General features: G+C 62.2%; 1 protein-coding gene across 2 annotated transcripts in view; it reads right to left on the bottom strand.

Moving 5' to 3' along the window:
• The window catches only part of Begain (brain enriched guanylate kinase associated), a 32840-nt gene extending 19509 nt beyond the window's left edge, over positions 1-13331 (bottom strand). For both annotated transcript variants that reach the window (XM_069997563.1, XM_069997564.1), the window contains exon 1: positions 13258-13331. In XM_069997563.1, coding sequence (XP_069853664.1) covers positions 13258-13299 — 42 coding nt within the window. In that variant the 5' untranslated portion in view covers positions 13300-13331. The remainder of the gene's footprint in view (positions 1-13257) is intronic.
• Positions 13332-13651: the final 320 nt, after the last annotated feature.

Raw genomic sequence — 13651 nt, 5'->3', positions numbered from 1 at the left:
ACATAGGATGTTTTAGCTCTTTTGGAAGGACCTTCTGGGAGCTCCCCTGGCCCCGGGGGTAGGGGTGGGGTGGGAGTGGGGACTTGGGAGGCCTGGGGAGGGGAGAGGGGGGAGCCTGGGCAGGTCAGATGGAAGCCAGCCGGCCTTGACCTTCACTGCCGCTGCAGACCCTGGCACCTGCCTGCCGTCCTCCATGGAGCCCTCCAATCGTCGGTGATCCAGGGCCTGTCCCGTGCCCTCCAGACAGACCCCCATGGGGTCCTGCGGTGGAGTGGGGGCGGGGGCGCGGAGGGGGGCGCAGAGCCGCAGGTGAGGCTCTGCAGCGGCCCGGGCTCCCTGCGGGCCATCCACAGCTCTGCGCAGTGCCCTCCTCCCCCCACTGCTCCAGGTTCACGCAGCCGCGGCTCTGCCATTCCCTAACCACAAGATGACAGTCCTGTGAGCTTCCCTCCACTGTTTCGTTTTGGGGGCCGGGTCTCCCTCCCCAGGTAGCTAAGGCTGGCCTAGAACTTGTGAACCTCCTGCCTCTGCCCACCAGGGCCACCATGTCTCCATAAGGCTGTGCACAGGGAAGGCTGAGGCCTGCCTGATGGGCTGCACTGCGGGGGCTGGGGCCCAGCTGTGGAGGGGATCGTGGGGGGAGGCTGAGAGAAAGAACCTCCCCTCTGGACATGAGCAGAGCCTTCCAGCATGACCCTCTGTGACCGCCAGCCCTGCCCTGCCACGGGGCACCGCCCCTCCAGGGACCCCCAGTCCCCACTGTCCACCCTGGACGCCAGAGGCCCAGCCTGGTGACCCCCACCACTTCCCAGCATTTCTGCCAGCCACACTGGACAGTGCCCCTGCCACCTCCTGGCACCTCTGGGCTCCAGCCCCTTCCTATTGCCACTGCTGGCCTGAGCTCCCTGAGCCCACGGCCGGCCTCCTCTCCCTGCTCCCTGCTTTCAATACCCCCTGCTGGCTGGCAGTCCCAAGACCCTATGTCTCTGGTGCCCATTCAGACGCCCAAGAGACAGAGCCACCATCCATACCACATGAACGCCTGGACCCTGCCCCTTCCCTTCCCCCAGCTGCCACCTGGGCCCGGTGGCTCGTGCATCAGCGGTGCTCCCAGAAGCTTCTGCGGGAGCTGACTGTGTTGCCCGTCAGGACTCACCTAGGGAGGGAACTCTCTCAGCACATGTCAGCCACTTGCCCGCCCTGCAGGCCCCACAGCCACCAGCACCTGCCTGCCTCAGGGACTCTGCCCCTCTTCCTGCCTTCTGGAATGTTCTGTCCTAGAGTCTGCACTGCACGTACCTTCCTTCACTGGCCATCTATGCAAAGCAGAAGCGACACCCTGATGGGATGTGGGGGGGAGGGGCTCCCACCACTGCCAATGCTGTGGGCCAAATGCATGTGCACACGCGCTCAGGACACAAGTGTGCACAGACATTGTGCCCTGCCAACCCTGGATGGGGAGGGCACAGGCCTGGGCTCTGTCCAACTCCAACTCCAGGGCTCTGCCCTGGGCCTCCTCCCACCTGCCACAGGCTCTTCAGCCCCCCCCCCCATCTGCTCCCTGGGCCTACCTGAGTGGAGGGAAAAGCAGCGGGAGGCCTGGGGTTGGAGGCTGGACAAGGCCCAGCTCTCCAGGGCCGTGACCACAGCCTCCCACAGGGCTGTGCGACCTTACGCAAGACTTAACAACCTCTCGGAGCTTCAGCCTCTCATCTAGGAGGGAAGGATGGAAGCTTCTCCAGGGACACGTGAGCAGCAGGTGGCTGTGTGTAAGAGACTGCCAGCCCTGGGGATGGGCTGGTGACAGGCTGCAGCCTTTTCATTACTCATTCGGGGAGGACTCCTTTCCAAGATGTTTTATATTGCTCCCTGCCTTTCTCACATTCATTCAACAAACACTGGCCGGGTGCCCAGTAAGGGAGCCGTTGGTGGGGGAGGGGGATGCACACACTTACACCAGGTCCCCTGCCCTTGCCAGCCGCTGAGCTAAGGCAGAGCCCACCAGGAAGTCCACATGCCATGCGCCCCACGGAGAAAGTGCACGGAGAAGGATGGGGGGTGCCTGGGAGGAGAGGGGGAGCTGTGGCAGGAGGGACCCCAAAGGGAGCCCACGAGGGCCTTGCCCGGTGGTGACAGGAGTAGATGGGAGGCATGGAGGACCCTGGCTGACCGGGGAGGGGGCTGACACAGGACTGAGGTCTGGACAGGGCCCCAGCGGGGCAGGCACACGAGCCACAGTTCAGGGAAGGGCCAGGAGGTGTGCAGCAGGGAGGGGTCACTTCCGAGTCCCTGCTGCTGGCCAGGGAAGGAGGTGAGCCTGCAGAAATCACAGGGTGGGAGGGAACTGGGCCCGAGCTGCAGGGCAGGGGCGGGGAGGGGGCAGGGCAGCCGAGGAGGAGCCCAGGGGAAGAAGAGGGAGGAGGGATGTGACCTGTAGGTATTTCCAGAAGCAGAGAGGGTCGTTGCGTCTTGCCCTGTCCCCAGCATGTGGAGGACAGAGGACAGGTGGCCTGGGCTTCCCCAGGTGTCTCCCAGGGCTCACCCCAGCACCGCGGGGGACCTGAACATAGACCCTGATGTGGAACAGTCCCAAGTCCAAGCAAGTCCTTCCTCGGCTCGGGAGGACCTGGCTGTGCTATTGGCCCCATCTCTTTGAGACTGGTCTTGGTTCTGTGGGGCTAGCCTGGGCTCCCAGTGCCCAGCTGGGCACAGAACAGGGGTTAGTGATGGAAACTGGCCTCTCTGAGCTAAATCTGCCTGCCAGCCTTGCACTTGGCCTGCCTGAGGTCTCTGTCTCTGTTTCTCAACATTTGAGCCAACGTTTAAAATCAGGAGAATTTGCATTTTAAAATCCAGCTTTTGGGCTTCTACTGAAAAATGTGGGAGATCTGGCAAGTCCACCCCCCATTCCCACGTGACCAAGGCCACAGCAGGTAAACGGTCACTCTTGGGAGCAGTGGGCATTCGGCAGGTACCAGATACACCGGTGAGGCCTGAGGCCAGGTGGGCTTGTGTGAGGCCCACGAGAGTCTCTTGGACAGGATCCAACGACAGCACCACTGGCGTCAGGACCAGCGTCCCTGCCCCTCCCAGCCGATGACCCTGGCTTTGCATTCTGCTCTCTTCTTGACCTATTTGCCAAAGTTTGGCCTAAGACATTTGCACGGTAGTATGAGGGTGCTTCAGCCTCAAGTCAGTCTCCTGGAAGCGGCTCACAAAGGGCTTCCTGGCCGTTTTCCTCAGAATGGCCTTTCAGCCTGAAGCCAGGGAGCCAGGCGTTAGCTCTGCTGCCCTGTGGTCCCCCTTCTAGCCCTTTCTCTGGGTCTGAGCACGTCCCCAGGCCCAGAAGGGCACTGCATGCAGAGACAGAATTCTGAGTATCAGAGACTCCTGGACCCAGGGGCTCTAGGGCAGTCAGTCAGCGTGGCACAGAGCTGCACACAGGCAGGGTCCCGAGAGAAGGGGTGCTGGGCAGGAGGCCGGGACTGTAAGGGAAGGACTCAGGCAGGGGGAAAGGGCACACGGTACTGCATAAGCACTGGGAAAATGAGGCGGATGAGAGTGGGCCTGAGCTAGGGGTGGTGCTCCGAGAGGCAGAGCGCCATGGGGCTTCACCGAGCGGAGCTGGTGGGTGTGAGGGTCACACACCGGGACACCCCGCGTGACTGCTCTGTGCCTCAGTTTCCTCCTCAACTCCTGGAGGCACAGCGCCGAGCACAGGGGCTCAGAGCCACTCAGCGGACACTCAGCGATGGCTGGTCCCCCTGTCAACCGGGCGGGGCTGCCCCAGAGACTCCCCACAGGAGAGCTGACCATACACCTGCCAACCCTGCCCTGGCATGCCTTGGCGGACAGAGAGGTCGGAGGTTAGCCCATGACACCTGGACCGAGCTCAGGAGAGCCCGTGGTGGAGCTGGCACGTGAGGGAGGTGTTGTTATTATCACGGTCGTCGTTGTTGTTGGCCCCAGTGTGCTTGTCCCAGCAATCAGCTGCTGAGCGCTGACTGGAAGCGAGAGCCTTCCCCTTAGAGACGCGCTCTGTGGCAGGTGCTGTGGACAGGGCGGAGAGGGGGCTGGGCGGGGGCCGGCGATGCAGACAAGGGGCTCACGCTGGGGTCCAGGCTGGGGCTCCACTCACCCGGCACGTGCTGGAGAAGGAGGCTTGGCTTTCCAGTCCGCTGCTCCCCCAAGGTCCCCTGGGGTCCGAGGCCTGGCCTGAGCCTGCTCTGACTGCGGCTACTCCAGTGGCGGCCGACAGACCCTGGTGCCCCGGGACCTGGTCTTCCTCTGGGGCTCCAGCCAGAGGCTCCCCAGGAGAGGCCTCCGGGCTGCGGCCTCTGGGGCCCTTGAAGCCCTCCAAGGTTTTGGGGTCCAGCACCCTCTCGGTGACCTCATCCAGAAAGCGGGAGAAGGGCAGCCTGGCTTCCTGCCACACGCCCAGGCGCTCCAGGGGGGCCACAGCTCTGCCGCCCATCTCCGGGGGCTCCGTGGGGGCTGGCGGGCCGGGCGATGTGGGGCTTCTCTCCCCACGGGGCCCCGATGTCCAGACAGGGTGGAACACGGTGCCGGCGGGGCCCGGGGCAGCTCGCTGCTGCTCGATGGCCTTCCCTGCTGGGGGCCAGGGGACTGGCTCTGGGGAGTGCCAGTCACCCCGTGCGGGGTTGGGGGATGGGGGTGGGGTCAGCCCCCGAGAGCTTCGTCCTCAGTGTGTCCAGGCTCCATCCTCCCTCGGGTGGGATCCGAAGCCCTCTAGGGTGAGGCCGCTCGTCCCTAGTGGGGATGGACAGCCAGTGGCCGCCCACCCGCCATCGACTCTGAGAGCGGCCTCCGCCCCCAGATTGATTGTCGCTAAATGGGAGCTGAGCTCCAGGGCTTAGACAGAGCCGGCTGGGACAAGGTCACGTCCTGGGATCTGCCCAGAGCTGGGAGGAGAGGCCCATAGTGCCTCCCAGAGCCCACAGCCCAGGCTGCCTCACCCAGCCACACTCCCAGCGCTGCTCCCACGCCCTGGCAGGCCGAGCTGGACCAGGGGACAGGCAGGTGATAACCACTACCGGGGAAGTGCTTACAGAGGGGAAGGGCACTACTTCCGCTGTTCTCTTCTTCCTTATCAAGAGCCCACCCGAAAGCCAGCACCAGCGGCTCACACCTGTCATCCTAGCTCCTCAGGAGGCTGAGGTCTGAGGATCGCGGTTCAAAGCCAGCCCAGGCAGGAATAGGAAAGTCCACTTAACCACCAGAAAGCTGGAAGTGGCTCAAATGGTAGTGTGCTCTCCTTGAGCTGAAGAGCTCAGGGACAGTGCCCAGGCCCAGAGTTCAAGTCCCACAACCAGAAATAAAAAGAAAGAAAAAACAACCCTCCTGAGACTGAACTTCTCAGGTGTCTTTGCAGCCAGGGGTACTCAATAAAAGACAAACAGACGTGGGGTGTGTCCACGGAGGAGCGCCTCCAAAAAGACCAGACCGCTTGCCTGTGCCCTACTCCCCAACCTCTGGAAAATGTGGCTGGGGCAACCATATTGCACCATATTGCAAACTTGTGGCAGAAATCTTCCATAAATGGTAGAACAGAAAGACAAATGAAAACCTCATTCCAACCATCCCAGCCCTGTACGTTGACAATGACACTTCCTTAACGAGAGAAAAATAAGCCCATCCTCTAGCTTGTGTCACCGTTAATTCTGGTCTCGGTTCGATGGGCCCTGGGCCCCACGTCCTTGGCCCAGCCCCGACGCTGGCCCAGGTGGTGCCTGAAGCCCAGCCGAGGCCCTCCCTGCCCACACTGTGCTCTTGGAGCCCCGCTCAGACACCGCACAACAGGTACCAAGGCGCTTTCTGGGAGCAGTTGGGTACCTCTCTGGGTACCCATGACACCTGTCTTATTGTGTGTGTGTGTGGGGGGGGATCCAGGGACCTCAGGCTCAGCTGGCCAAGAGGCTCAGAAGCAGCCCCGTACCCTGCCCCATGCTGACGACCTTCCTCCCTCTCCACCTAGATGCCTTTGGTCATTATGCCAGGGTCTCCCCGATGGCTGTCCTCGCTCTACCCAACCCCAGAGCTTCTGGAGCTATGACTGCAGCACACCTTCCCAGAGCCTCAGAAAGGCCTTATGTCTTGTCTGCTGCTGCCCGCCTATGCTCAGAGGAACCTTGGAGAGTGCTCAACTCCAAATTGGTCTTGGGGCCTTTGCACTTTCTACTCCCTTTACCAGGAACACTCTCTTTCTCTCTCCTTTCCTCTTTTTTTCATCACCTATGCCGGGTGAATCTTCGGGGCCTCAGCCTGTGCCCCAGATTGCACCAGTCACCCCTGCAAGAGCCTCTTCTAACCTGTGCTTGCCATATCAGGCTTCCAGGAGTTTATTAGCTCAGTGTCTGTCTCCATCACTAGAATGTAAGCTCTGCGGTTTCCTACCTAACTTCATAAAACCCAGCACACAGGAGGCGCTCAACAAAACCTTGAATGAGTGGGTGGAATGGATAGATGGATAGTTGGATGAATGAATAGACGAGGAGTGGATGGATGTATAGATGAATGCATAAAATCTAGCACACAGTAGATGCTCAATGAATGGATGCTCAAGTGAATGGATGGATAGAATGACTAGAGGGACGGTTGGATGGGTGGATGGCTCAGAAGATGGTGGGTGTACCTATGGATGGGGAATGGATGAGTGGATGGATAGATGATGAAGGGAAGAAGTGAACAGATGGAAGATGAAATGGATGGATGGATGGATGATGCACTAGTAGATGACGGATGGGTGGGTGGATGTTAAATGGGTGGATGGATGGAGGGGTGAATGACACACAGGTCTGGGCTCTGGGTTCATGAGCCTCACGGCCTGGTGTGGCCTCATTCTGTATGAGGCCCTGGGAAACATCTGTGGACAGTTGCTCTACATGTGGACGGCTTCCCCAGACTGACAGGAAGACCACCGGGTGGTTCAGATCCTCTGTCCACACTGCAGGAAGCCCTAGAGCAAGACACGCGCCTCCTCAGCTGCCAGCAAAGGAATCAGAGCCTCACGAGACCTCAGGGCTCCTTGGCACAGGGGTGCTAAACCACCCGCTGCATGGGTATGGGTGTCTACAGGACTCCTAGGGGAGCCCTGGCCAGCTGGTCCTGGAGTCTTTCTGAGTTTCAAACTACATCAGAGAAGTTTCTGTTGTCATAACAACCCCTTGGGTGTCAGCCACCGGCGGGAGGTCCCCGAGGATGTGGCCGCCTGTCACAACTGCTCCCCTCGGCCGTCCAGAAAGATTCTCAGCTCCTGGATGGCATCCAGTTCTCCTGGGTGTGCACTGTCTCTGCAGGCGGACGAACAGACGGACAGCTGGGAAGACTTAGTTCTCACAGCACCCCTCCAGGTCAGGAGAGTCTGCTCTGCCTTCGGGGTAGGGGCAGGCTGGGCTCAGGGGGGCTGTGGAGGACATCGGCAGCCACATGCCACATACCACCCCAAGAACTTCACTCTCCGCCATCCTAGCCCACAGCATCTGCCATCACCAGCTTTACACAGCAGCCCCCGAGGGGCTGAGAGGTCCCACTCAGCTCTCAGCCACCACGCCTGTTGACCTCTAGATGTTTCCAACCTGCCCTGGGACTTCTCCACACCACCACAGCGCTCTGCTGCCTGGGTGCAAGCACCCGCCCCCCACCTTTGATGCCCTGTGTGTCTACGCTGGGTCCCGCCAGCTCTCCTCCCATCCCTGAGCACAGCCAGCAGAGGCAGGCCTGGTTTGGGCTGGGTTTTCTCCTCTATGGCTGCTTCCTCCCCCGCCCCGAAGCCTGCTCAGCTTCCGTCTCTGAACCAGGGAGGGCTGGGGGCATGGGAGCAAAGTATCAACACAGCAAACTGGGGGAATCACTGGTCTGAAGCTCCGCCCCTTTGTCTTGGCCCAGCTATCCTTCATCCATGCCTCCCTGAAATGTCCATCCAGCCACAAGTGCCCTCCTAGGATGTCCGCAGCGCAGTCTACTGACCTGCACACATCCCCACATGCATCTGACTCCTGTAGCCTCTGGCTAGCCGCTCACTCATGTATCTTTCCTGTCACTCATGTTCCTGGGTCCCCCTGTTGGCCTTTGACCGTGTGGGGAAAGGCCACACTCCATGTCTGGGTCTGCGCATGTGCCCTGTCTGTTCTCCCACAGCATAGCCTCGCTCAGCGTCCCTCCCCATATCCATCCGCCCATCCAGTCCTGTATCTACCCACTCACCTAATTGTGTATCCATCCGCCCAACCGGTCCCACAGCCATTTTCTAACTGACTCAGTGTCACCTTTGGCAGTGCTCCCTCATAACGGCATCCACTCATGCCTCCATCTGCTTCTCATGCCTGTGTTTATCCATCCTGTATGTACTCTCAAATCCTATCCTTCATCCATCCTTCCACCAACATCTACGTTACCATCCATCCATTTTTAAATTCTTCCATCCATTTATCTGTCAGTCTTGCCTAGTGCAACAGAAATCCATCCTCCCTGCAGCCATGGGCATTCTCTTCGAGCTATTCACTCCTGCATCTCCATCAGCCTTTCCATTCACCTGCCGGTCCTCCCTTGTACCCCACTCCTATCTGCCGAGCTCATCTCCTGCCCAGCGTCTCTCTAGCTGTCTGTTTTGCTACCTGTCTGGCATGCGCGCACCGTCACCCAGTCCCATGCTTCTGTGTGTCCAGGTCACTCCCTAGCCCTGGGCATCTCATCCCAGCATTCACCACCCGCAGGACCTGCCAGGCCGGGCGGGTCTGACCAGCTCCACGCCCCGGAGCCTGCGGCTGGAATATGCCTGTAGCTGGCCCCAGGTGGGGCAGCCGTGGGTCTCTGCCTAGGAAATTCTTAGAAGGGCTCACGGCCTGTTGGGGTCAGGCCCTTTCAAGGCCAGCTAGTGAGGCAGAGAAGCATCTTTGTAACCCCTGCCCCAACGGGTGTGGGGTCCATGATTCCCAGCAGATCATGAACTCTGCAAGGTCGAATTCATATGAGGAGCCACAGGGTGGGGGCTTAGGGAGGCTGTGTGCAGGAGTGTGAACTGGTCTACCTGCCTATTCACTAGTCACTCACTCACCCACTTCCCACTCACTCATTCAGCCACTCACACATCCATCCACTCACCCATCCATCTACTCATTCATCCTTTCACTCATATTCACTCATCCACTCATTCATTCAACCACCCACACATTCATTCACTCATTCATTTATCCACTCACTCTCCACCCACACATCTACTCATTCACCCACTCACTCATTCACCTATTCACTCATTCATCCACCCACACACTCATTCATTCATCTACTCATATTCACTCATCCACTCATTCATTCATCCACCCACACATTCATTCACTCATTCGTCCACCCACTCATTAATCCACACACATTCACTCACTCATTGGTCCATCCACTCATTCATCCACTCACTCATCCATCCACTCACCCACTTTCCCACTCACTCACTCATTCATCCACCCACGCATTCATCCACTCACGCATTCACTCACTCATCCATCCACTCACCCACTTTCCCACTCACTCACTCATCCACCCACACATTCATCCACTCACGCATTCACTCACTCATTCATCCATCCACTCACCCACTTTCCCACTCACTCAGTCATTCATCCACCCACTCATTCATCCACCCATGCATTCATCCACTCACGCATTCACTCACTCGTCTTTCTCATTCACCATCCACCCACTCACTCACCCATCCTCTCACACATGTACCCACTCACCCATCCGCTCACCCCTCCACTTACTTACCCATCCACTCACTCACTTACCCATCACATCTATTCATCCACTCATCTGTTCAACCATCCACTCATCCATCCACTTGTTCATCAGCTTGCTCGCTCACCCATCCACTTGCTCACACGTCCATCCACACACTCATCTATTCACTCGTTCACTAATCTATCTGCTCACTCATCCACTCGCTAATGGCTTCACTCACTGAGTCACTCACAAGCTTGTTCCTCACACATTCACTCACTTTCTCACCCAGCCATCTAGGCGTTCACTCCCTCACTCATCCACCTGCTCACTCACCCATTCCTTCACTCATCTGCTCCCTCTCCAGCCACTGGCCACTCCATCCACTCATGCATCCACTCACACTCCTTGGTCTACAAGCTCATTCCCGCCTTCTCTTGCTTCTGCACTCATCAATGCTGCCATTCATTCATCCACTTAAACCTCTCCTACTCACCCTCTGGTTCATTCACTCATCCACTTGCTCAGAGATTTGCTCGCTCACACAATTGCTCACTCATGAGCCCATCACTCTAACTACTGGACCACCAACAGCTCTGGTCAGCTTTCTGCTCATAAGCTGCCTGCTGGGCTCTGCTCTTGGTGACTTCCCTACAACAGGTACTCAGCCTCTGTGATGGCCCTAGAGAGGCCCAGGCCTTGCCAGGAGTCACACAGCCAACTAGTGGCAGGAGGTGGACAGGGACTCAGCCTCTCCACCAGCCTAGTGACAGCTACAGGAAAGGAAGGACTGGGACAACTCTCAACAGTGAGCCTAGGGGCACCAGGGTCCCGGGGAGCACCACGCCTCCGCAGGGAGCACCACTCCTCTGCAGGGAGCACCACGCCTCTGCAGGGAGCACCACTCCTCCCGGGAGCACCACGCCTACTCCCGGGAGCACCACGCCTCCCCAGGGAGCACCACGCCTCCCCAGGGAGCACCACTCCTCCCAGGGAGCACCACGCCTCCCCAGGGAGCACCACGCCTCCGCAGGGAGCACCACTCCTCCCGGGAGCACCACGCCTCTGCAGGGAGCACCACGCCTCCCAGGGAGCACCACGCCTCCCAGGGAGCACCACGCCTCCGCAGGGAGCACAACGCCTCCGCAGGGAGCACCACTCCTCCCGGGAGCACCACTCCTCCCAGGGAGCACCACTCCTCCCGGGAGCACCACGCCTCCCAGGGAGCACCACGCCTCCCAGGGAGCACCACTCCTCCCGGGAGCACCACGCCTCCCAGGGAGCACCACGCCTCCCCAGGGAGCACCACGCGTCCGCAGGGAGCACCACGCCTCCCAGGGAGCACCACGCCTCCCAGGGAGCACCACGCCTCCCCAGGGAGCACCACGCCTCCGCAGGGAGCACCACGCCTCCGCAGGGAGCACCACGCCTCCCAGGGAGCACCACTCCTCCGCAGGGAGCACCACTCCTCCCGGGAGCACCACTCCTCCCGGGAGCACCACGCCTCCGCAGGGAGCACCACTCCTCCCAGGGAGCACCACGCCTCGCAGGGAGCACCACGCCTCCCAGGGAGCACCACGCCTCCCAGGGAGCACCACGCCTCCCAGGGAGCACCACGCCTCGCAGGGAGCACCACGCCTCGCAGGGAGCACCACGCCTCTGCAGGGAGCACCACACCTCCCAGGGAGCACCACGCCTCCCAGGGAGCACCACGCCTCCCCAGGGAGCACCACGCCTCCCAGGGAGCGCCACGCCTCCGCAGGGAGGAGGACCTCTCCCACCCTCACAGTCATACCCTCGGCCTCCACACACTTCAGCAAGACTGAGCCTCTTCTGGCCCTTCTCACCCCTCCCCTGCAGGCCTCCACCATGTTCCTGTAGCCTGTCTCTACTCTTCACTTGCCCAACTCCTACTCAGCCCGTGGGCCTCCCTTGCTGGAAGTTGGGGAGTTTGGGTGGGCTGTTTCCAACAAGCCATGGAGTTCACAGACCACCTTCTCCTCCCATTCCCATCCATTCTTCCACATGACTAAGTGCCTAGTGACAAGGACAGGGCTTCCAAGCGTTGCTATGGAGATGGTACAGGCTGCTGCTGCTGCAGCACACATAGTAGGTGTGGAGGACGGGGTAGCGATCGCCATGTGATGCTGTGCTGCTGCAGCACACATAGTAGGTGTGGAGGACGGGGTAGCCATCGCCATGTGATGCTGTGCTGTGCCCTGAGGTCTCTGGGGACCCATGGAAGGGTCCCTCTGCACTCATCTCCATTCTGGGCCTGGCAGGTGTCCGGTGCCCAGTCCCCAGCCAGGGAGAGCTCGGGACAGCCCGGCCTCCCCACTGGCCTTCTCAGGTGCCATTGCTTCCGGGTCTGGGCCACGGGAACACAGGCCACCGGCGTCTGCACACTCGGAACGGTAACGGGAGGGCCCCGCGCCCGGCCCAGCCGCCCCTGGCAGCGCCCGCATCTGCCACTGCGCTCGTTTCTGTGTCGCCTTAATTACAATGAGACTTGGGAAAATGAAGGGTTTGCAGGAGGCTGCCAAGGCCTGGGCTGCTGCAGGCGCGCCCTGCGCGGCCCGAGGCCAGGCAGAGCCGCCCCCGAAGGGCCACGGGCTCCGATACAACTTGGCACCCGAGGGGCCGCCTCCTGCGACCGTGGGAACCGGTCCTGCCTGGGCCTCCTGCCCTCGGGCTGGTGGAAGAACTGAGGCCTAGAAGGGCGAAGGGGCCTTCCATGGCCTCCGGGGCGCAGAGCCAGGGTCCCCCGGACATCTCCTCGGCGGGTGCACACCCAGGCCCCGGCCCCGCACACTCGCAGGACCGAGGCCACCAGCCAGGCTCCGGTCCCGGGTCCACACGTTCCCCGTCCCCCCCCTCCCGTCCCCCGCCAGAAACCTGGCTGGGGCTGGGGTGGGGAAGGAACCATCCCTGCGCCAGGCAGGAAGCGGAAATGCTGGGCAGAACTCCCCAGCTGGTGCGCCGTGGCTCCGGGAGCCGGCGGCGGCCTGGGCCGAGCCCTCGCCTCCTCCGGCCTCAGTTTCCTCCTCCTGGACACGGGGGGAGGGGGACGGAGGTGCCCCGGGCTGTGCGCGCCCCCCTCCACCCCACCCCGCACGGCGCACCACCGAGAACCAGCCCCGGCTCGGCCTCCTTCCGGCACCGCGGCCTTTCCGCGGCCGCCTCCCTCCCGGGCGAGCCCCGGTGTAGCCGGGGCCCTTCCGCCAGTCACCGCGGGGACCACGGGACTCCCGCGTGCCCCCTCCGCCTCCCTCCCGCCGCCAGGGCGCGCGCCGGGGGCCCCGGGCCCGCGCGGGGGGCAGGGCGGGGCGGCGCGCGCAGGCCCAGCGGCCCCGCCCCGCCCCGGGGGCCGATCCCGCGGGCCGCGGAGCCCTCCGGGCGGGGCCGGGCCCCGAGGGGCCCCGCGGGGCTGGGAGGGGGGCGCGCGCAGGGACCGCCCCGGCGCGGGGCCCGCCCCGCCCCGCCCCGCCCCCGCGCCCTGCCCTCCCGGCCCGCCTCGCGGGTACTCACCGCCCGGCGGAGCCGGCCCGGCCGCCGGCCGCCCGTCCACATGGTCGCGGGCCCTCCGCGCCGCTCGCCGCCGCCGCCGCCGCGCCCGGGGCCGCCGCCCCTTCCCCTCGGAGGCCGGGCGCCCGAGCCAGCGCGGCCGGGGCTCCCCACCCGCCCGGCTTCCCGCAGGGAGCGCCCGCCCCCCGCCCCCAGCCCGGCTCCCCGCCAGCCCCGGCCCCGCGCAGCCGCGGCGGCTCCGCCGCTTCCCCGCGCCGCGCCGGGCCCGGCGCACGTGGTGGGCGCGGGGCGCACGGGGGCACCGGGAGCCGAGCGGGGCGGGGACGGAATGACGGCGGGCGGGGAGTGAATGAGTGAGCCCCACGTGCGGGAATGGCAGCATGAATGAAGGAAGGAA

This window comes from Dipodomys merriami, unplaced genomic scaffold, assembly GCF_024711535.1.
Source record: "Dipodomys merriami isolate MVZ:Mamm:240054 unplaced genomic scaffold, mDipMer1.0.p SCAF_50, whole genome shotgun sequence".
In the NCBI taxonomy this organism is placed as follows: domain Eukaryota; kingdom Metazoa; phylum Chordata; class Mammalia; order Rodentia; family Heteromyidae; genus Dipodomys; species Dipodomys merriami.
This window is presented reverse-complemented; position numbering and strand designations above follow the sequence as displayed.